At 48.9% G+C, this 24,326-nt stretch overlaps 1 protein-coding gene across 1 annotated transcript in view; it reads left to right on the plus strand.

The window, feature by feature from the left end:
* LOC138374230 (NACHT, LRR and PYD domains-containing protein 7-like) overlaps positions 1–24,326 on the plus strand; it is a 672,516-nt gene that overhangs the window by 553,178 nt on the left and 95,012 nt on the right. Inside the window, 1 exon segment of the mRNA XM_069456942.1 lies at positions 12,440–12,455. Within this exon segment, the coding sequence (XP_069313043.1) occupies positions 12,440–12,455 (16 nt within the window).

Raw genomic sequence — 24,326 nt, forward strand, 5'->3', positions numbered from 1 at the left:
GATCCCAAAGTGCAGCCCCTCAGCCGAGTCCAAATCCTTTTTAAAAGGATTTGTTCTGTAAAATTTGGATTAGGTCAAAAGGCCTCACTCTAGGATCCAGAAGGCCACATGTGGCCCCAAGGCCCCAAAGCCGCAAGTTCCCTACCCCTCCACTCCTAACTAGCCCAAGCTCCACCTCTGCTGGTCTAAACCCAGCCCTGGCTGGTCTAAACTGCCTCAGGTGATCTGGGATCCACTTCCCAGTGGTCTAAACTCCACCTCCAGGTGGTCTAGGACCCACCTCAAATGGGCCGGACACCAGCCTGGACCATCCAGAGTGTGGCTGGTCCAAGCCCTGCCCTGGATGGTCAAAACTTTCCCAGCTGGTACTGGCCTTGCCCAAGGATGGGCTGCCCCCACAATCCCAAGTAGCCCCGCCTGCTAGTCTAGGCCCCACCCCTATGGTCCAGGCCCCACCCTGGATGGTCTAGACCTTGGTTGGCTCAAGTCCCACCTCAGATTGTCTTAACTCCATCCCTAGTTGGTCCAGTCCCTGCCCCCGAACAGGCCAGACAGGGCTCTGGATAGCCTAGGTCCTGAGCCCAGACAGCCTAGGCCCCACCTCTGCTGGTCTAAAGCCTGCCCCAGGGGCCTGGGACCCACCCCAAGATGGTCTGGGCTCTGCCCCCAAATGGCCTAGGCCCAATTCCAGCTAGCTAAGGCCCTGCTTCTGCTGGTCTAAACTCCTCCCCAGGTGGTCCAGGCCTTACTCCTAGACGGCCTACGCCCCACTCCCAGCTAGTCCAGGCCCTGCCCTGACTGGTTCAAAATCCACCCTTGATGAGATGGTTTCAGCCTGAGTTTCCAGGAGCTACCCTGGTTAGTCTAACCACCCTTAACGTTATAAATCTGGATTCTGGGTTTTCCTCAGGCCCCGCCCCTCTGCTCCTTTGAACTCTATTAATGATGTAATCCTGCTGACTCTCTAGGCCCTACCCATTGCTGATCTAACTCTCCCTTCATGATATAATCCCAGCCTGAGTATCTATTCTAGGTCCTCCCCTGCTGGTCTAAAATTTGCCCTTAATACATCAGGTCCCCTCCTTCTGTCCTAGGCCCCACCTCTAGTTTGCCAAGGCCCGCTTCCTGCAGGTCTAGGCCAGCCTCCTGCCTCTACCCCAGGTCCAGCCAGGCCCGCCTTTCAGGTCCTCCACACCCCGGCCCTGCAGAGCTAGACCCACCCAAAGCACACCCTACTCTTGAAATATGCAAATGCCTCCTCACTCTTCTCTGTACTCCATCCCTTCAAAAAAGTTGTGCTCCTGGAATTTCCCCACCCTAGGCATTTAGGGTAGAAAGGGGGTGTTCCCCCTCAAAGACATGCCTCTTGAGTTGGTCTGGGCCCCTGCCTCCTGTGTCTTCAGTCGTATCTCTGCTAGTCTAGGCCCTAGCTCTGGAGGTTCTCGAAATCAGCCAGGCTGACTCTCTGTGTCCTTCACGACATAACCTCTCCCTCTTTGACTTTTTCAGGCATCACCCCTTCTTAACTAGCGAGGAGCACAGGCCTGCTTAGTCTCCCTGGTCCAGCCCCTTCTTGGATCCCGACTGTCTATGAGGCCCCGCCCCTTGAAGCAGGCTCCTCCCGCACGGCTTCCAAATCTTTCTTCGTCTTCTGGCCCCGCCCCCAATGCCCAGCCCCGCCTCTCGAGCCTCAAGACCCCATTCTGTCTCAAGCTCCCACCCGCCTCTCCCAAGCTCCTCCCCTTCCGTCTCCGGGACGGTGGGCGTTGGAACTTGAGCGCGCGGCGTCCCAGATTGAGCGCCAGACACCTGTCTGCGCGGGCTCAGTCCTGGAAAGGCGGCGCCGAGACTACACCTACTTACCCAGCGGGTGGCCTAGGGAGCTTGGGAAGAGCTTGGGAAGAGCCTAGGAAGGCTCCGGGCCCCGGGGGGGCGCTGGGGGCACGGTCGTTTTGCAGACACACACACTCCGCCCCCTCCCTCTGCCTCTCACCTGCTGCCACGAACAGGATCCCTGCGCCCAGGATGATGTTCCTCTTGGACTTGTAGACGCGCGAGGCCGCCACGCACACGCCCCCGAGCAGCAGCAGGATGGCGCTAAGGATGGGAAAGATGCTGGAGGCCCGGACAACACCTGCAGGAGGGGAAGGAAAGGAAAAGGGGGGACAGAGCGAAGGAGCGAGGGCGGTCACACGCGGCCCCTGCGACCCCCGCCCCGTCCCCCCGTCCCGCTGCACCTCCTGCCTGCCCTCGTCTCTGCATCTTTTTTGCTAGTTCTCTAATTCTCCCCATCAGGCTGTGTTCTGGTTGTTTTAATTTTTGTGCCCCATTCTCTCTTTGGTTTTTAGAATTTCTCTATTTTTCGGTCTTATCCCCCGCGCCGCCCCTTTTTCTTTGACCTTTTCTTTCTTCCTCGGGCTATCTTTCTCTTTCCTGGCACATTTTCCCCTCTTTATTTCTCTAAATCGCTCTCCCCTCTATTTTTCTCTCAACTTTTCTATGGATCCCCCCTTTCTTTTACTTTCTCGCCCTTCCCTTCCTCTCTGCTGAGACTTTCTTTCTCCAGAGTCCTCTATCAGATCCCTTAATACCTCTTTTCACCTTTTCTGCCTCACTTCATCTATCTCTCTGGGTCTCTCTGTCCCCACCCCATATCCCTCTCCTCTCCCCTCTTTTCTGCCTGGCTTCATCTATCCTCTGGGTTTCTCTTCTCTCCCCCCCCCCCATTTCTGCCTGGCTTTATCTACATTTCTGGGCTTCTCTCTTCCCCCTCTCCCTCCCTCCCTCCGTCTCTGCTCTTCCTTCCTGCCCTCTATTCCTGGCTTCATCTGTCTTTCTGGGTTGCGCTCTCTCTTCCTCTCTACCCTCTCTTCCTCCTTCTTCCTTCTCTCTCCCTTTTTCATTCTCTCCCTCACCCCCCCCCCCCCCCCCAGTCCTTTCCACCCACCTCTAAAACCCCAGGCAACCAGATTTTGCAATTTCTGAGCCTGGCTGAGGTCGCAGCCAATCATCATTCAGGATTTGCCGCGTTCTCAGGGTAACTACCAATCGCAACACAGGCTTTCCCAGCCAGCTCTAGAGAGTGGCACGTCCCCGCTGCACATTGCCCCACAGCCCCAGGAAGCAGTGGCCAATCCCAGCTCCGGAATCTACAACCAGTCACAACGCAGAGTTGCCGCGAGTGCCAAAGAGAGCAAGGCAGCCAATCAGCACGCAGGATCCCCCCTAGGCCCGCCCCAAGGTGAGAGGAGGGGGCGGGAGAGAGACCACTGAGCCAATAGGGAAACAGAGGATCTTGGCATCTGGACTTGGATTGGCTGGGAAGCTAACCTCTGCGTGTCGATCCAAGTGCCAGGGTCCCAGTCCTTTCTCTGGCCTCCGCGTCCCCCACCCCGCCCCTTACCCCCGCCTGTCCTGAACCCTCACGTACGGAGTAGATACTCCGCGCTGTCATGGTCGTAGTCCGTGTCCTCCGGGAAATGATTGATCTTCACGCAGACACCTCTTTTCAATCCTGGAGGAGGGGGAATGGGGTGGTGGGGATGGGGACTTCAGAGTTGGGGGCGGGGCAACCCCCAGGGAGAGAGTACCTCCCCTTCCCCAAACTTCTCTCAGGGCTTATTGAGAGACAAGACGTCCTGCCTCCTGAGCCCCTCTCGTGATATGGGACAAACTTTCAACCTCTCTGGTCTCAGTTTCCCCACCTGTTTCAAAAATAAAAGGAAAAGAGAGGAGGGAAAACCCCAAGGCTAACATCCTTCCAGCACTCACCACAAGGCCACAAGGACCTTTACCCTGTAACCCGGGCTAAATTACTCAACCACTTTGGGTTTAGGCTTCCCCTCTATAAGAAAAGGAGTGTTGCCTTCAACAACGTCAAGGCGCCTTTCGGACTCTAAACTTGTTGGGAAGTCTGAAAGTGCGTTGGTATACGGGAAAGGGCTGCGGAGGGCGATGAGGACTACATTTCCCATGAGGCTGTGTGAAGTCTTGAGTCCAATTGTGAGGCGAGCAGCCCCAGTGGATCATGGGAGTTGTAGTCTCTTCAGTCCTGCGTCTAGAGAGGGATTCCTAGTGTCTTCCTGCGCAGAACGTGGAAGCCTCTGGAGAGAGATGGAGTGGCTGAAGCAAGCAGAGGCGTGTCAGGGCCCAGAGTACATCTCTAGGGTCACTCAGTCTCATCCCCTACCTCCCTCCCAAAATCCCCTCCTAAGGTCCTCGTCCTCACCTATCTTCTCATCCTTGGGACCAGTTTCTGTTTTACTACCTCTAGCACGTAGCTGGAGAAAATAAATATAAATACAAATATGAAATGTTTAATTTCCTGAACTCTCCAAGCTTCCTCCAATCCACAGGGCTTTTCCCATGCTGTGGAACATTCCACTCACATTCTTTGCTGATGTGATACTTACCCTGCAGTGGGCAGCTCAGGGGACACCTTTGTGCGGAAGTTTTCCCTAGATACTCTCTCTCTCTCTCTCTCACTCTCTCCTCCCACCAGAGTTGGGTCAGTTTCCTGTTCTGGGGTGGCCTCTAGAACATGCATCATGTTGATTTATGATCTTCTTTGTCCTCGGCAAGCTGGGAGTTCCTGGAGAGGGGTAGGGGAGGGGGGTCTGGTCCCTCACTGTCCCTAGCATTGCCTAGTAAGAGGCCTGGCACACAGGAGGCCTCAAGAAATGGGTGTTGAATGAATGAATGAAATAATGAATGAATGTAAGCATAGTAGAAGGGGAGATTAGAGGCAGACCATGACGGGCAAAGGAAAGCAGGGGAAAGAATGAGGATAAAGAAAAGAATTGGGAAAAATGTCCATAAGGCAGTAAGTAGTACAACTAAGATCTAACACGTGTTATGTGCTTCCTAAGTGGATTAACTCATTCAGTGTTCCCAAGAGTCCTATGAAACATAATGTTGTTGTTTGGAGTGTCTCCACCATTTCCTTATTCTGTGTCCTTGTTGGCATTATGTAGGCCAACTTGCTTCAGTCCCCTTACCTACAGAAAGAAGATAATAGGACCTATCTCACAGGGTTGTTGTGAGGATTGGATCCAGGTAAAGAGATTTAGCATTTTGCCTGGAACACAAGTGCTCAGTTGATAGCAGTTGTATATGGTACCCATTGCCCAGATGTGGAAACCAAGGCACAGAAAGGTTTCATCAAATCACAGCTGATGGAGGATGAAAGTAGAACTCAAACACACATCATGAGTGTAAGCATCTGGGCTGTTTGCCACTGTGTTATCAGCATCTAGAACAATGCCTAACACACACTAAGTGCTTAATAAGTATTTTTAATGAAAGAATGACTCAATGGGCCAACAAGCACATGAAAAGATGCTTGACATCACTAATCATCAGGGAAGTGCAATCAAAAGCACAATGAGATACCACCTTATACCTATTAGGATAGCTACTATAAAAAAAAACAGAAAATAAAATAACGAGTGTTGGCAAGGATGTGGAGAAATTGGAACCCTGTGCACTGTTGGCAGGAATGGTGCAGCAGCTATGGAAAACAGTATGGAGGTACCTCAAAAAATTAAAAATAGAACTACCATATGATCTAGCAATCCCACTACTGGGGATACACCCAAAAGAATTGAAAGCAGGCACTCAAATATTGTACACCTGTGTTCATAGTAGCATTATTCACAATAGCCAAAAAGTGGAAACACCCAAATGCCTGTTGACAGATAAATGGATAAACAAAATGTGGCCTATACATACAATGGAATATTATTCAGCCTGTAAAAGGAAGGGAATTATGACGTATGCTATACATAGATAAACCTTGAGGACATACTAAGTGAAATAAGCCAGTAACAAAAAGATGAACACTATATGATTCCACTTATATGAGATACCTGGTATAATCAAATTAACAGAGAATAATCAAATTCACAGACAGTAGAATGATAGTTGCCAGAGATGAAGGTGGGGGGTGGGTAATACAGGGTTGTTTGTTGGGTACAGAATTTCAGTTTTGCAAGATAAAAAGAGATCTGGAGATTAGCTGCACAGCAATGTGAGTGCACTTAACACTACTGAAGTGCATACTTAAAAATGATTAAGATGGTAAATTTATGTTGTGTGTAATTTACCACAGTTTTTAAAAAGAATGAGTGAATGAATGAGTGAACATACAATTCCCAAGGGCAAACTCTTACCCATGAGCACGTCCATCATGGTGTGGTAGGTAAAATTGTGGGCTCAAGTTCCCTCTTTTCTTCAACAGGATCATAGTACTCCTCTCAAAACATTAGTGATAATTAAATGAGATTGAGCATGCAAACCACATGGCACACAAAATCACTCAACAGATTAGTCGTGACAGTAAGAATGATTACTCGCACTGACGGAGAGCTAACCATGCACCAGGCACTGCCCTAAGCATTTGATGGGTAGTTAATTAACTCACTCAATCCTTAGGACAAACCCTGGAAGGTAAACAGTTGAATGGATAAACTGCCTTTACAAATGAGGAAACTGAGGCACAGAGAGTTGAAGAAGTTGCCTATATTAGGGAGTAAGTCATGGGGAGGAGGTTTGAGCACAGCTCAGTTTGGGATGTCAGCATATTTAAGACAGTAGCGTGTGGTGGCTATGGTGGTTATTTGACCGTGGACCCCGGAATCAAACTCTCTGGACTCATATCCCGATGCTGCCACTTCCCAGCTATGTGGTTTTGGGAACCCGAACGTCCATGAGTCTCTGCTTCCTCATCGGGAAAACGACTTTGTATGATTTCAGTGAGATTTCAATGAAAGTTAAGCACAGAATACAAGGTAGTTACGTCCTACGCCACCACCGATTGAGCTAGGAGCTTTTTACGTGCAAGGATGATGATGCCGTTCCCCCGCCCCCCTCAGCTTTGTTTCAGCGAGGACATGTGAGAACTGGGATCCAGCCTGCTCTGCCCCTCACATGCTGGGTGGCCCAGGCTGAGTCACTTCCCCTTTCTGGCCATCAGCTTCCTGCTAATAATACCTTCCCCCTGGCACAATTGTGAGGATTCAATGAGGTAATAAGGCAGGGAAAGTGCTTAGCACAGGGGCTTTACATAGTCATCGCTAATAAATAGGGCTGTGGGTCCAGGTTCTTGAGTCCTGGGAGAGGACCTGGGTGTGCAGCTGAAATCCCTGAGGAGGGGCCTTAAGCTGGGCTGTCCCATGAGTATGCCACCAGCCCCCGAGTGGCTCCGGAGCACTTGTAACGTGGCAACTGAGATGTTCTGTGAGGGTAAAATATGCACTAGATTTCAGACCCAGAATGGAAAGAAAAAAAGAGAGTGAGGCAGAGAATGTACGATATTTCATTAATAATTTTTTATATTGATTACACACTCAAATGATAATATTTTGGCTATGCTGGGTTAAAGAAAACATATGGTCAAGTTCACCTGCTTCGTTTTATCTGTTTGAATGCAGCTACTACAAAAATTTTCATTGTCTTATGCGGTTCGTGTTAAGGGGCTGGGACTTCTGGGTTATCAGGAAGGACTCAGGGCCTGGTCACCTGAATTCCTAAAAATAAGAAGAATACAGCAGCAGGAGCAGCAACGACAACAAAATATAAAGCACATAATCTAGCCCTTACTCTGTGCCTGCCATCCTTTTAAAGACTGCACATATTAACCCATCAAAGCCTTCTCTGACCCTGGGACTTAGGGGCTATTGTGACCTTCATTTTCCCAATGGTGGAAATGAGGAGCAGAGATGTTAAAGATACAGCTAGAGGTCACCCTGCCCACCCACACGACAGGCAGGAGCTACACCAAGTCAGTCTTGTTCTCGGAGTTTGCGTCTCAACCATTACATTCTACTGTGTCTCTCAGAGAGAGACACTCCAAAGGGGGCTGGAGATTGAGCCCAAGAATTCTCAGGGACACAGTGACTTCAGGAGGCCATGGCCCAGGGGGTCCAGTTTCTATACGTTTGGAACCCAGATGGCTGAAAGTGGGTGGATTTCTTGCTTTGTTCTCTGGGGAAACAAAACAGACCTACATTCAAATCCAGACCCTACTGTGTATTAGCTGTGTCACCTTGGGTGAGTTACTTCATTTCTCTGAGCCTTAGCTTCCTCTTCTAGAAGATGGGGTAATAATGGGACCTACTTTGCAGGGTTATTGTGAATATTCAGTGACAAATGAACGACAGCTATAGGACCAATAAAGTCAGCCTTCATTTCTCCCCTCCTTGAAACACTGACTTCCTTTGGCTTCCAGGGCACCCACTTACCCAGTTTTCCCCAAACCTGTAGCTACTCCTTTCTCAACTCCCTTTGGTGGCTTCTTCTCATGTCCCTCATGTTTCAGTAGCGGGCTGGCTCAGGCTTCAACCCTGCGACTACTGTTTTTGGTTTGTTTCTGTCTCCTCTCCTCTAAGCCACTGTATCCATTCATATGCTAATGACCCTTAAATTTATACTTCCAGTCCGACTCCTCCCTGAGCCCTAGCCTCAAATATCATATCTCTAACAACGTAGATCGGGGGTCAGCAAACTACAGCCCACCAGCCAAATCCAGCTAAGAATGAGTGTGACATGTTTTAAATGATTGAGAAAATATCAAAGACGACGACGACAATTTCATGGCATGTGAAAATGACATGAAATTCATAAATGAAGTTTAATTAAAACACAGCCATGCTCACTCACTATGTATTGTCTCTGGTTACTTTCCCCAGTAGTGACAGAGACTGTATGCTCCACGAAGCCTGAAATACTTATGACATGGCACTTTATAGGCCCTTCACTCTGCTGACTCCTGTCCTTATGTTATCTTTTAGGCATCCTAAATTTAACAAATCTAAAACTGAGCCCATGATATATCTCCTTTAATTATAAACTTGATTAAGAGAAAATAAAATGGCCCAGGCGCAGTGCCTCACGCCTGTCATCCTAGAAATCTGGGAGGCCAAGACGGGAGGATCGCTTGAGGTCAGGAATTTGAGACAAGCCTGAGCAAGAGTGAGACCCCGTCTCTACTGAAAATAGAAAAAATTAGCCAGGCAACTAAAAATAGAAACAAACAAAAAATTGGCTGGGCGTGGTGGTGAGCGCCTGTAGTCCCAGCAACTTGGGAGGCGGGGAGGCAGGAGGATCGGATCACTTGAGCCCAGGAGTCTGAGGCTGCTGTGAGCTAGGCTGACACCAAGGCACTCTACCCAGGGTGACTAAGTGAGACTGTCTCAAAAAAAAAAAAAAAAAAAAAAAAGAGAGAGAAAATAAAAGGAAAAAAGTAGAGGAATACTTATTCTACTTTGTGAAATGAAGTGCTATCTGATAAAAATAAAATCCATTATAAAATAAATAAAATAAAATACTTTCTTTTCCATCTTATGAATGGCTACCCCTTTCTCAGGCCAAAGCCTTAGAGCGGTGATTCTCAACTAGGGGCAATTTTATCCCCCAGGGGACAGTTGACAATACTTAGACACAATTTACAATTTTGGTTGCCACAACTGGGAAGGATGCTGCTGGCATCTAGTGGGTAGAGCCCAAGGATGCTATTCAACATCCTACAATGAACAGGACAGCCCCCCCCACCACACAGAATCATCCATCCCAAAATGTCAATAGTGCTGGGGTTGAGAAATCCTGCTTTGAAGACACCGCTGAGTCTTCTTGTTCTCATATCCTACAACTGCTCCATCAGCAATTCCTGCCCACGGTAGCTCCAGAATATACTATGAATTCAAGCCACTTCCCAAACTCTGTTGCTCCCACCCTAGGCCAGCCACCTCCTGTTGTCTCATTTGCCTTCCCCTCAGTCATTTCCCAACACAGCTGTCCTGTTAAAATTTAAATCAGCTCAAATGACTCCTCTGCTCAAGAACCTTCAATGGCTCCCATCTCAGAGTGTAAAGCAAAGTCCTTTCCAGGATATATAAGAACTTGTGAGATTGGGACCGTGTTACCTGTTTGTACCTCTCGTGATGTTCCTCATCACCCACTCTGCCCCAGCCACACTGGCCTACCACGGTGGTCAAACACACAGGCAGACTCCCACTGAGGGCCTTTGCACCTGCATTTCCACAGCCCAAAGTACTTTCCTCCAGGTATCTACATGTTTCCACCTCTCACTCCTTTTAGATGTCCTTTCAAATGTCACCTTCTCAATGAAGCTTTTCCTAGCTTCCTTATCTACTTCCCACATGTACCCCTGACACTTCCACTCCCCTCCCCTACTTTTTTTCCTCCTTAGCACTCAGTTCTGTCTATCACTCAAAATGTTTTATCTACTTATCTCCATTATTATGTGTCTTTCCCTCTAGAATATAAGATAAATAAAGACAGGGCTATTTGTATGGTTGTTCCCCCCCCGCCCCACCCCCCACTGAATCCAGAACAATGCCTGCCACTCAGTACAAACTCAGTAAAAATTGGTTGTTGAATGAATGAATGGCATTCTTACTAAATGCCACACACTGTCCTAAGGGTTTCATGATGAGAGCCCCCACACTTGGCTCTGTGCCTGGTGCTTGGTCAGACCAGTTACTGGACATGAGCTCAAACATCCACAAGAGGAAGAAAGCAACATCAAGAGAGAGGTGGGAGGGATGTGAGACAATAGGGAGTGGAGGGGACTGCAGAGAAATGGAGACCCCACCCACGCCTGATGTCAAGCAGCTGCTACTCAGATCCAGAGCAAGGCGGTCAGTGTAGAACACAGGTCGGTGTTGTCAGATCTTCTGACAGCTCAAAAGAAGCTGGAAATTAGATCTACAATGTGACGTCTCCCTATTTTTAAATGATGGCAATGGATTCAGATTTTGGTTTCAGTTTTAAACGCTCCACACGCCAGACAGAGGGCATCTGCAAATCCCATCCATCAGATCTGAGTTCACCTCTTGGCTCTGCCCCCTTTCCCAGCTGGGCAACCTTGGGCAAGTGGCTTAATCTCTCTGAGCCTCAGTTTCCTCATCCCCAACAGGAAGGTGGTACCCACCTCACAGGATTAAACGAGATAATGTTCCTGGCTTGTGGTGCGTGCTCAGCAAAACAGAGGAGGAAGGGACAGGAGAAAAAGAGGGGAATGAAAAAGAGGTGAAGAGAGTCCAATCTTTTGGTGCGGGGGCGGGAGAACATCGGGACTGTGAGTCCCGCTCCTTCATGTCGCAGGCGGGGGCTGTGAGGCTCAGGACGGGGAGGTACCGGTCACACATGGCACAGATGCGCCCAGGACTTTTCCTTCCCAGCCCAGCCTCTGTGACATGCAGGAAAGAAGTACTGACGCTGAGGGTGGGCGAGAGGAGGGCAGGAGTCTCGGAGAAGTGGGGGGAAAGAGACCCAGAGAGGTCCAGCTGGGACAGAGGGAAAACAGCACGGAGGGGAAGAGCCAAGATGGAGATTGGAAGATGTAGCAGGGCCAGGGGAGAGAAGCTTTAGAGTCAAGCAAGGAGGCATGGAAGGGTGAGAAGCGGAAAGCACGAGTAGAGGGGAGACCGAGTGGACCCATCTCAAGGAGAGAGGAGGAAAAGGGCCAGGATGGGGGAGGCTGGAGAACATCCTAAGTGGGGAGAGCTGATGGGGAGAGATAACATCCACGGAGGAAAAGCAACGAGGGGGGGGGGGGGAAAGGAGCCGGTCATGAGTTGTGTGAGGGAAGACACGAAGTTGCAGAGGAGAGCGGAGCCAAAGAGGGGGCGGAAGAGACGCAGGACGCGAGGAAGGGCCGGGAGTGGGGGGGAGGGGAGAGAGGCAAGGACACCCCCAGGACGGGGGACATGGGGAGGGCAGACGCCACAGGAGAGGAGATGAGGGGCGGGTGGGAGGAGGAGCGGGGTCAAGAGAAGCCACAAGAGGGAGGAGAAAGGGCAGAGGGCAGAGGGGAAGGAGGGAGGCAGAGGGGAAGGAGGGAGGCAGAGGCAGCCCTGAGCGCAGCAAGGCCGGGCCTGGACGGAGGGAAGAGGGGCGCTGGGGAAGCGGGTGCGGGAAAGATGAGAAGAGGGGGCAGAGGGTGCAGAGAGAAGGGGGGTCCCCCAGCAGTGGGCCAGGAGGTGGACCGGAGTTGAAAGGAAGGGAACGAAGCTGGGGTCTGAGTGGGACAGAGCAAGGGGACCTCCGGCGGAGGAGGGAACACCGACGGAGGCCCCGGGAATCGGGGTGATGCAGGACCAGGCAGCTCCGCGTCTTCTGGAGGGACGCGAGGCGGGGGCCTTCCCGCACCCTACCTTCCAGGCAGCAGATCCTCCAGAGGCCCGAGTGCGTGAGGCCGCCGGGGTCCTTCTTCTCGGAGGAGCCGCTGCCCCCGCGGTGGGGGGGCCCGTCGTCGCCGGCCGTGAGGTTGGTGGTGTTGCAGATGAAGGCGCGAGTGTAGAGCCAGTAGTCGGTGCTGATGGCGATCGTCATGAGGCCGAAGGCGGCGAAGGCGCCCACCGTCGTCAACAGCACCTGCACGCCCTTCTCGCACCAAAGGCCCCTCTCTTCGTTCCAGCGCTTCAGCGACTCCAGTTTGACCACCGGCAGCCGGGGGGCCGTGGGCCACCACCGGGGCAGCGGGGGCGGGGCCGTGCCGGCGGCTGGGGGGGGTCACAGCGCAGGCAGAAGCGGGGGCCTGGGGCCCGCGGGGCTGGGGAGGGGTCGGCGAGCGCGAGGCTGCGGAGGGACGGGGGTCAGAGTGCGGCCATGGTCGGCGGCTGGCGAGGGCAGGGAGCGAGAGCGCGGATTAGAGCAGAAGGCGCAGGGACCTCCCCAGTCCCCGCCCCCGCCCCCACTAACAGAAACTATGCCTCGGTGGAAGGAACTCCTTCCACGCCGATCCGCGCCGCTTCCCTTCCTGGGTAAAATCTCCCTCTAGTACTGTCTTCCGCGCAACGGAGTCATCGCGCTAATGCCACTCGGAGAACCTCCCAAACGCACAACCATCCAGTACCACCGGACTCCCCTCAGCTCCTCCGGCTCCCAGCCGGCGGGCTCCACTGTCCCTGTCACCTGGGAAGCCACCCCTCACCACAGCGCCCACCGCCCGCCTGCTCCTCCCGAGAGCCCCGGTCGCGGTCCCCATTCCCTACAGACCTGCGCCGGTCTCCACTCTCTCCCCAGACAGTTGCCTCCACTCTACCCCTGCAGGTCCCACTTCCGCACCTGCTAGGACCTCTACTCAAGAAAAGCCCTTCCCCGTCTCCCCAACTTTTTCCTGAGTATCTGCACAACTTAAGAAACCCCCGCCATACCACCACGTCTACGGAAATAACCTCCGCGAGGCCCTCCTCTCTGTTTTTGTCATTCAATGACTCTAAGTTGTCTCCTACAATTTCCTCCTTTTAAGAAAAATAAATCTCTCAATCTCTCCTCAGCTTAAAAAAAAAAGAGAGAGAGAACAAACTGACCCTCCCTACTCGCACAACTCAGACTAACCATACCATCCCTGGTTCCCCCGCGTGGAAACCGCCTTCCTCACGCAGTCCAGGCCCCTGTATCTCAGGCCGTAGGTTTGCAACCCCCAACACACCTCGAAATCACCAGAGGACATTTACCAGTTCTGATGCTTGAGTCCCACCCGAGAAATTCCGACGTAAGTGGTCTGGGATGTGGCCTGAGCTTCTAAGTTTTTAAAAGCTGGAGGTGGGGGCGTTCTAATGTACAACCCACGTCAGACCCGTTGGTTTGGAAGATGCCCTCCCATCTCCATCACACTCCCTCTCACAGCCTCCACTGTCTCCCCAGGGAACACTCACTGCCCATCCCCTGCTATGTCTTTGACTCAAGGAAAACCTCCCCACTTTCTCCCTTACTTAAAAAAGTCTTCCGGATCTGCCCCCCCCCCCCCGCCCCCCGCTTACAACTTAGACTCATCATAACCATCGTTTTCTCCTCCATTAAGAAAAATCTCCTCCCTGAGCTCCACAGCATTTTCTACTCACAAGATCGCTTCCTCTAGACCCCAAATATCTCTCCACTCAGAAATATCCTGATCTCTGGCCTGTGCTCCCATTGCAGGGAACGCACTGTACCCCCAGTCTGCCCAGTTCATTCCCCCCTTCCTCTGCCCTGGCACCATCTCCTCCCGCCTGCCTCCAAATCGCCTCCCTCCAGCACACACAATCTTCAGCACACAGGAGCCCCCAACTCTAGATCTCCCCAACTCACTTGGAACCCCACTGTCTCTTCAACTTAAAATAAACCACCCTCCCCAACTTCTCTTCCATCATAAAGGATCCCCTTGACTCCTGCCCACTTCCTCTACCCACTACAGCTCCCAACTTCTCCTCTACCCAGGAAAATCCCCTCTGCAGGTTCCCACCGACCTCCCTTCTTGGGAACACACCCTCTGCCCCCCCCACACACACTTTCTACCTGTGAAGGAACATACACTGTAACCCTGCAACCCCCATCTTCTCTCAAATTTTGAAAGATCTCAACAGACTGCACTTCTCAGAAAAATGTGATCCACAAGACTACAACTCTCTTCTCAATTAGGAATACTTTGCCACTCTGCACCCTCCCGTGGTCCATTCATTTCTTGCTTCCACACTATCCCCACCACTGTGCCCCCAGCCCTGCCATTTCCACCTCACCCCAACTCTGCTCCTGGACGTGTATTCCTTCCTTGCTTCCACCACTCTTTCCCAGACTTCTTCCCCCAAATGTAGTTAAGAGCCCAGAAACCTTAGGGGAGGGGAAGGGGAAAAAAAAAAATAAAAAACAAAAAACCTAGGTCCCAGTACAGGGTGACCTTGGCCTCCTAGTTTCTTCCCTGTCTCCACCCCCCCCCCCCCCATCAGCTGGCCCCAGACTGGGTCTGCTCCCAGGAGGGGCTGTTGGAGAAGATTGTCTATGGGGGGTGTCTCCATGGCAACTGGGCCTAGTGCCCCACACATTGTGTTCCCTCCCCCACCTCAACTCCTGCCTGCCCACACACAGCCCTTCCTGGGGCTACTGTTCACCAGCGCAGCGCGCTGGACACTGGCATCCCCCAGCCGCCCTCTCCTCAGCATTGGCCCCTTCCTCTCATTTCTCTCTAGACGCCGAGTTTCCTCTCTTCTTGCTCTCTCAGCCTCTTCTCCCCGTATCTGTGCCCCCTCACCACCAGCACTGCCACCTCCACTGTCTTAACAGATTCCTGCTTCCACCGGGGTGAGCCAGTGACCCTGGGCCCCTTACAAGACTAGAGGGGAAGGGATGAGGAGGGAAAGGAGGGAAATTCTCCACCAAAAAAAAAAAAAAAAATTGAAGATCTTTTCATTTTGTCAATTTGGGGGGACAATCTGCTTGGTTTTAGGGACTCTTCATTCAATCCATCTGTCAGAGGCTGCAAAGGAGGAGAGAGCAGAGGAACCCCAATTCTAAAGCTTCCGATATGGGGGGTCACCATCCTTTCTCCTTCTGAAGAGGACCAGCTCTTTTCTCCGGAATTGGGGGGGGGGCGGGTCACAGAACCTTAATTCCTCATCCACCCACCTCCGATTAATAAAAAGATCTGTCTCACCTCTGTTGAGATAGGTCAACTCTCCGATGCACTGGGGAGGGGACGTCGAGCCCCCCCTGCCGGCACCCCCCCCCCAGAAAAACCCTTTGGGCTCCCAATTCTTGCTGCGTCCCCCTCCCCCAACACTGAGGGACCCAGGCGTCCGACCTGGTTGGGGGGCGGAGATGAGGAGGCGAATGAGGAATGGGGTGTTGGGGGGGGTTGGAGCTGAGGGGCAGCTCTGAGCTTGGGCCCCGAGGGAGTTAGGGTCGGGATATAGGGGAAAAAGAAAAGGTGAGGAGACAATTTGGTTCTCGTGTCGCTGGGTAAAGTGCGGAGCTGGAGGACGAGAGGGAGGGAGCAGGGAGGGGGGAGGGGAGCTGCTGAGGGATGGGGGAGCCACCGAGAGGAGAGGGATGGGGGGAAGGGAGGCTATGGGGGGGGGCAGGGTCTGGGTGGCAGAAGGAAGCTGGGGAAAGAGAGAGAGCGATCCAGAGAGGGAGGGAGAGAGACAGAGAGAGAGACAAGGAGAAACGGGGAGAGAGAGAGAGAGAGACCCAGAGACCGCGAAACAGAAATGGGGGAGGGAGAAAATTGGGGGAGGCAGCGACTGGGAGCAGAAGGAAGTTGGAGAGACACACACACAGAGAGAAATATCCAGAGAAAGAAGGGGACAGAGACAGAGACCCAAAGAGAAACCAAGAGACAGGGGGGTGAGGTGGGGGATGGGGTGGGGGAGGCTTGGGGTACAGCAGAAGATGGGGGGGTCAGGATCTGGGTAACAGAAGGGAAGAAGAGCGAGGAAGAGAGTCATCCAGAGAGGGAGGAGGAGAGACAGATGGAGAGAGACAGACAGAAAGAGACTGAGAGGATGGGGGAGGGGAGGGGGAGAGAGAAAAAGAGAGGGGGAGGGAGAGAAATTGGGGATGGGGCAAGGTCTTGGTAGAGAGAAGAATGCTTTAGAGGGAGAAAAAAATGCAGAAAGAAAGAGAGGAAACAAGAGAGTAAATGAGAGAAATTTAGGGTAGAACGGTCTGGATGGCAGAAAGTACCTGGAAAGGCAGGTGCAGAAGAAAAGAAAGAGACCCAAAGAGAGAGATAGACAGAGAGAGATGGAGACAGGAAGAGAGAGAGACCCAGAGAACCAGAGACAGACGTAGAGACTGAGCAGGCACCAAAAGGCAGCCAGAGAAAAATAATGAGAGAGGGGTCAGGGCCAGATGGTTTAAGGAGGTTAGCAATAAAGGATACCCCTGCCCCCTCCCCCACCCGCATCCCCAGCCCCGATCCCTACCCCCAACCCCATTTCAAAGCCGCCACCCCCACCCCCACTAGCCTCCATCTCTCTTCAGCATCGCTTGCCGCCGCCACCGCCTCTTCCTGTCGTCATAGCAACAGGATCCAGGCGCCCAGCCAAGGCTGGCAGCGGCGGCCGGAAATGAGGGGAGGGCCTTTTCAAAAGGACCCCAGGAATGCTCCCACTCCCAAAGTCCAAGGGGAAGCTCAGCTTCCAGGGTCTTCCCACCGCTCCTCCTCCAAGCAGTGAGGGCAAAGACTCCCCCCTAAATAAATGACATTAAATTTACCAGGATAGCAAGCCTTTTGACTTTTGACTTTCACCAACAAATTTTTTTTCTTCTTACTTCCCTATTCACCCCGAATTCGAACCTGATGGGGAAGAAGAGGTAGAGTTAGATTCTCCCAAGATGGAAATGGGGCTGCGGAGGAGAACAGAATGTGAAAAGCTTGAGTGGGAATAATGCCTAAAGAAGTCCACCTGGGGTTGGGTTGGGGGCTATGCAACAGTTTTGAGAAGCATGGATTAGTTGGATCTAGAACTAGCCAGTGGGTATGGGGTAGGACAACTTGAGGAATAAATCTGAGAGGAGAGTCAGAAAGTTTGATCTTGTTTGAGTCTGAATCTCTTAGCCACTGTGTGACCTTGGGCACAACAGTTCTCTTCTTTTTTTTTTTTTTTTTTTTCCAGAAGTATGCGCACAACTGAAACACTTCTCTTCTAAACTCAGCTGCTCTTGTTTATAAAGAAGACATAAACTGCCTCCAATTAAATGAGAACATTGATGAGAAAAAGGTCTTTGCATATGGTTCTAGGTAAGCAATTTTCTCAGGACTGGGTCCTCATGCAAATGTTATGAAAAACTAAGAGATAGCCACAACCGATTGTAGGCAGTTCACATGCTTCTTATCTCATGGAATTCTTACAGAATCCTTGCAATGTGGGCATCAATGTTCCCACATTATAGATGAGCAAACTCTGAGATGTGTATGGTTGTGGGTGTGGAGGGTGACCAGCAATAGGTGAATTTAAGAGTCATTTAGTCCAACACGCCTTTCCTGCTCTGTCCTGGGGGCTGGCAGAAGATAGAAACAACCTGTGTTCCTCTACATCTATTTACCGAGTGTTTGCTCATGCTGGTCTCTTCCCTTAGAGGAGCTATGCTTTTAGTACCCAGAATCTCACATTTCCACTGGAATTTCTTTATGTCAGTTCACTTAATTGTCACCCTGTTTCATGGGGGAAAGGAGTTTAGAGATGCATTCCAACACTCCTGGTTTAGAAGAAAAAACAAAACAAAACAAAACAAAGAACACAACCTCCAACTGAGGAAGCACTTAACTATTCTCTATATTTGAGAAATAGTTGTTCTTCCTCTGTTCTTTTGCCAGGGAGAGGGATACAGCTACAAACAATAACGATGACCAGTATAAATCGAACATTCCATATTGCAGGCTCATGGTGGCTTGTAGGCATTGAATCAGTCTTCAAAAGAAGCAGTTTGCATTATTGGCATCCATTTTAAAGATGTGAAAACTGAGGCTGAGAAGTAAGTGGTATTGGTGGAAAGCCAAGTTAGGGGATCAGATTCCAGAGCATGTGGTGTTACAACTGCATTGGTAAAAACAACTATGAAGATAATATTTTAAAAGCCAGATTTCTCAACCTTGACACTGTTGACATTTGGGCTGGATAATTGTTTACTGTGGGGACTGTCCTGTGCATTGTAGAATATTGAGCAGCATCCCTTGCCTCTATCCATTAGATGCCAATAGCACTCCCCCAAATTGTACCCCCAAAATAGCATTTGGGACAACCAAAAATGTCTCCAGATATTTGTCCCTTGAGAGGCAAAATCACCCCTGGTTGAGAACCATAAAGTAAGCTAATTAGCAGGTAAGGAACCTACTTTATTTTATTTTAAATTAAAATATATTTCCTAATCAAATGAATATATGTCCATTTTTTTTAAAAAAAAAAAGAAAAGAATTGAATGGTACACAAGGGATTATAATAAAACCAATTCAGCCTGTTCTACCTCAAATCCTGTTCCTAATGGGGAAAGACTTTTAACAATCTTAGCTGCTTCTTCTCTTACTTGTCTTGATGTCCCTAAATAATAATTATCTTCTGGATGTATCAACATTATGCATTATCTATAGATGTTTTTCTCTTATAGATCACGAGTTAATACACCTCACCCTACCCTCCCTTCCTCCTCATATGTTAGTTCTTCTATTGGTTAATTTTGTGACACTAAGTGATGCATGATTACATCATGATTTCTTATTTCAACAACTAAAGAGAGTATCTCTCTTCTTTTTTTAACAGCTTTATTGAGATTGAATTCATATATCATACAATTCACCCACTTAAAGTGTATAATTCAATGACTTTTAATTGCGTAGAGTTGTGCAACCATCAATGGTAGATCAATTTTAGAAAATTTTCATCAGCCCAATGGGAAACTATGCACCCCTTAGGCATCACCCCCCCAATCTCCCCACCCAGCCCCAGCCCTAGGCAATCACTAATGTACTTATCATCTATATAGATTTCCCTATTCTAGACATTTCATAGAAATGGAATCATGCAACATACGGTCGTTTGTGGCTGGCTTCTTTCATTTAACGTAGTGTCTTTGAAGTTCATCCATGTCATAGCATGTGGCAGTACTTCCCTTCTTTCTGTGGCTGAATCATATTTTATGGTATGGAGATAGCACATTTTATCTATCCATCCATCTATTGATGGGCATTTCAGCTCTTGACACATATTGGCTATTATGAATAATGCTGCTGTGAACATTCATGTGCAAGTTTTTGCATAAATATATGTTTTTATATCTCTTTGGCATATACATAGCAGTGGAATTACCAGGTCATGTTTACCCTTTTGAAGAATGATATAGTATCTCTTGACTTCATTTTTTAGGACAGGAATATTAGACCCACTGATCTACCCCTTCAGCTCATGGAAGGATCCTTCACAGAAGAAGCAGGTTATGGAATCTTTTAGATCTCATTCCTATATTTGCTCATATATATACATCTCACATTAGCCAAGGCCTCCAGTGGACTTGACCCAGAGGCCTAGAGACTGTAGACTCAGAGATAAGTCTGCTAAATCCTTTCCCTTAAGAAGTTCCTCCACCCTCACTTCCCTCTGGGGTAGGTAGAATTCTAAAACGATCTCCAAGATTCCCACCCCCTCATGTACATATCTGGTAGAACCTCCTTGCCTTGGGTGTGGCCAAGACCTGTGAATAGGAGGGGATGTAACTCCCATGATTAGGTGATATTGCAAGGCAAGTTGTCATGATTTTGCAGATATAATTACGGTCCTTAATCAGTTGTCTTGAGTGCATCAAAAAAGAAATGATCTTGTGTAGGCCTGACCTAATCAGGTGATCTCTTAGAAGAGGATCAAGAAGATAGAGAGATTCAAAACAAGACAGATTCTCTCAGTGTCCTTGGAGAAGCAAAGTGCCACATCATGGCAATGACCTGAGAGTGAGTTGCAACTGCCCGCAAAAAATCAGAGACCTCAGTCAAACCACCACAAGGAATTGAATTCTGCTCAACTTGTGGGGGCTTGGAAGTAGATCTCTTGCTAGTCAATCTCCCAGATCAGAACACGGCCAGCTGACATCTTGATTTCAGCCTTGTGGGACCCTGAACCAAGGGTTATGCCATGCTTGGACTCCTGATCCATGGAAACTGCAAATTAATAAACGTGTTGTTTTAAGCTACTGAGTTTTTGGTAATTTATTACACAGTAATAGATGACTAATACACACTGTAAATACATTGCACTGTGATGTTCACACAGGGGCTACTTGGTCAATGTTGCATTAATGCTTCCTCAATGCCTTTCTCTCCCTCACTCCAGACAACCAGTCAGTCCCCGGGTGTAAACCCCTCTCTTTCCTGGACCCCTTTCAGATACATTCCTTTCTCTGTGTCCCGCTCTTGCCTAGGCTGTGCCACCAGCCCACACCACTGGTCTCCCTCCAGTCTAATTTCCACATAGCCCCTAAAGGCTCTTTCTAACATTCAGAGCTGACCCTGTCCCTCCTTGACCTAAAATTCTCCTAAGGCTCCCTATTGCCCTCAGGAGAAAATCTAAGCTCCTTACCTATGCCCTTCTGCCAAGAGCCCCAGCCTCATTTTACACCATCTCCACTGCTGCCTCCTGCACACTGGAGTTGCTTTCTCTACCATGCCTAGCTCCTGCATGCTTTGGGGGTTTCCTGTGAGGTTCCCCTTCCATTTCTCAGCCACATGACGAACCCTCTACCCACTTTTGAAGATTCAACTTAAATGCTCCTTCCTCCAGGAAGCCTTCCTGACCTCCCAAGCCTGCATCAGGAGCTATGTTTGTGCTTTCACCATGCCCTATACTGCCTCCATTAGACCACAGTCACCCTGCACTGTGATTGGCACATGGGCCAGTCTTCCCCACCAGAGCGGAAGCTGTTCAAGGACAGGAACAGGCCTGATTCACGTCAGTGTAGCCCCAGAGCCCAGCTTTGGCCTGGTAGACAAGAGGCCTTGGGCCACGATTGCTGAATGTATAAATGAACAAGTGAATGAATGAATGAATGAGTCAGAGAATGAGTGAATCCACATCCTATGGTCCCTACCCTCTAGCAGCTGATTCCAACCTCTTGTCCCTATCCAACCCCTCTCCCCGCCTCATATCCTGAGTGTGTGCTTTTTCCCAGGTGCTTGAGTGTTTCTCATCAACAACAGCTGGGGCCTTTGTGTTTTCTCAAGAGGAACAGAGTGGTGGTGGCATGTCTTCCTGCTGTACCAGGAAGAAACGATCAGCGTTTCTAAAACGTCCTCATTCAGGGTGAAGTGGAAATATTCCAGTGCTGGGGAGTCAGGTGGCCTGAGTTCCAATTCCTGCTTTTCTTTGCCTCCCTAAGGGACGCAGAGCCAAACCCTTGTTCCCTCTGTGTCTTCCTTCTCTCCTCTGTAGAAGCAGAGCGGGGGTTGCAGTTGGTGATCTCTGTCTCTCTCTCTGGATGGGATGTTCTAGGACCGTGATTCAAAACCACACATCCAAGGAATTCTGGCGGAGCTTTGGGGATGTCAGGGAAGCTCCTGAAATTATGTACAAAATTTTGTGAGTATGGGTATTTTTTCTGGGGGTCCATAGCTTTTATCTGATTCTCGAGGGGGTTTCTAATCCCTTGTAAGTGAAGAATCACTGTTTATAAACTGAATTAGCATATATGTTAGTAAAAATAAATGCCAAAAAAAAAAAAAAAAGGCAGGAGAGAATATATAAATGCATGGATAATGTCTGGAGCAACCTTAGTGCTAGTCACATCGGAGACCAGACGATTCTTTGCTATGGGGGGGCTTTCCTTGTAGGGGACTTGTCCTATGCATTGCAGGAATTTTTGCAGCATCCCAGTAGATGCCAGCAGCATCCCCACCCCCAGTTGTGACAACCAAAATTGTCTCCAGACATTTCCAAATGTAACATGCTTAAACTTTTAAATCATGACACTAAGTATTACATTTATAATTAAAAATGAGTTTATTGTTAAATTACCTCTTTTCAGTGGACCACTACACAGCCATTAAAAGAATGAAGCAAATCTCTGCATCTGAGGTGTTGCCTCTGGGATATACATCAGCAGTGCTTAACCCTTTGATCTCAGGACTCCTCTATATACTTAAAAATTGTAGAGGATCCCAGAGAGCCTTTGTTTGGGTGTGTTATATCTATTGATACTTCACATATTTGAAGGTCAAACTGAGAAAAAAAATTAAAATAAGTATTTAAGTAAAATAATAAGCTCTCTGCCTGTTTATATATGCAACTCATTTTAATAAAAAATGACTATAGTTTCCGAAACAAAAAGCATAAGGTAGGCACAGTGGCTCACACCTATACTCCCAGCAGCTTGGGAGGCTGAGGCAGAAGGACAACTTGAGCCCAGGAGTTTGAAGCTGCAGTGGGATATAATTGCACACTCTACTTTAGCCAGGGCAGCAGAGTGTGACCCCTATCTCTAATATGACATATATGTAATGGCATTAGTTTATATTTTTGAAGGAGGAAAGGAGAGAGAGCTAGAATTTATTTAACATTTGGCCTATTCAAAGAAAGTTGAGGTCACGTATCTCCTTCTGCATTCAATCTATCATATTCTTATTTGTCACGAAGCTTCCAGATGCCTCTAGACTTCATATACTTGTGACAGAATAATAATGAGAAGAAAAATAGTATTGTAATAATATCTTAGTATTATTATAAAAATGGTTTTGACCTGTATTATTATAAAAATGGTCTCGGGGATGCCCAGGGTGCCTGGACCACACTTTGAGAACTACTGATATGTGGTACTGTTCTATAATAAGCTACAGGACAGTGTGGCAAAAATGGTCCTAGATAAATAGATGGAACTAGGTGGCTTCAATATACACGGAGGTATACAACTTAGTAGATAAGCATTGTAGACTCAGGAGACTCCCCAAATTCAAATGTTAGCTTGACCACTTACTAGCTGTGTGCCTAGGAGAAAGTTAATTAACCTCTCTGTGCCCTAGGACCTCACTTATTAAATGAGGATGAAAATAAGAGTACCAACCCTCCTTGGGTTATGGAATGTAGAGTGCTTAGTTCTTGAATGCAAAGTGGCTGGCACATAAGAAGCACTCTATAAATTATGCAATTAATGTATGCAAATGATTGTTATTAAGCAGCCTTGGAAAACAGTAAGATAGAGTTATATAACTGATACTAAATGAGCTCCATAATATATTGTCCTGTGAAATTGGAAGCTACAGAACTATGTGCATTCTATGATAAATGTATAAAATAAACATGTGTATGCTACATATTCACCTATATGTGGATTTTCTTAAATGCAGGTATGCTTGAATACGCATAGAGCATTCCTGAAATTATGCATTAAAAGCTAATAATACCTTAGGGGGAAGAGGATTTCCGAATGTCAGAACATCCTGACTTACTTTGGATAGGTAAAGATGAGGCTTTTCATGGATGGCATTTCTTTAAGACAAAAACCAAATCTTTAACTGTGGAATATAATTCCATTTTCAAAATTTAAAAAACAAAACAAAAATACTAGATTAATTTTTTTGAGACATAGTCTCACTCTTTTGCCGTGGCTAGAGTGCAGTGGCATCATCATAGCTCACTGCAACCTCAAACTCCTGGGCTCAAGAGTTCCTCCCACCTCAGCCTCTTGAGTGAGTGACTGGGACTACAGGCTCGTGACACCGTGCCCAGCTAATCTTTTTTTGTAGATATGGGGCTTCTCTATAGTCCAGGCTGGTAATTTTTTAAAAGAATATAAACTTTAGGATGTTGGGTTAAGTTCTGCATAAAGTCAGCAAATATCTAGCACTTGTGTCGCCACCGCCCATCCTGCAGGCAAGGCAGGCAGCACCAATTGAGCAGCGCTGCAGACCGCATCAATCGATAGGGACATCCTTTCTCTCTAAGCAGATGTTCAACATCCTAATACTGTGTGCCAAGCAGCCACCCCAAATCACTTAGGCTTGACAAAAAAGCTGAAACATATTTGCCATCCCCAAACTCAAGCATGACCTCCAGAAATTCCTGGAATCA

Source organism: Eulemur rufifrons, chromosome 24 (genome assembly GCF_041146395.1).
Source record: "Eulemur rufifrons isolate Redbay chromosome 24, OSU_ERuf_1, whole genome shotgun sequence".
Classification (NCBI taxonomy): Eukaryota; Metazoa; Chordata; class Mammalia; order Primates; family Lemuridae; genus Eulemur; species Eulemur rufifrons.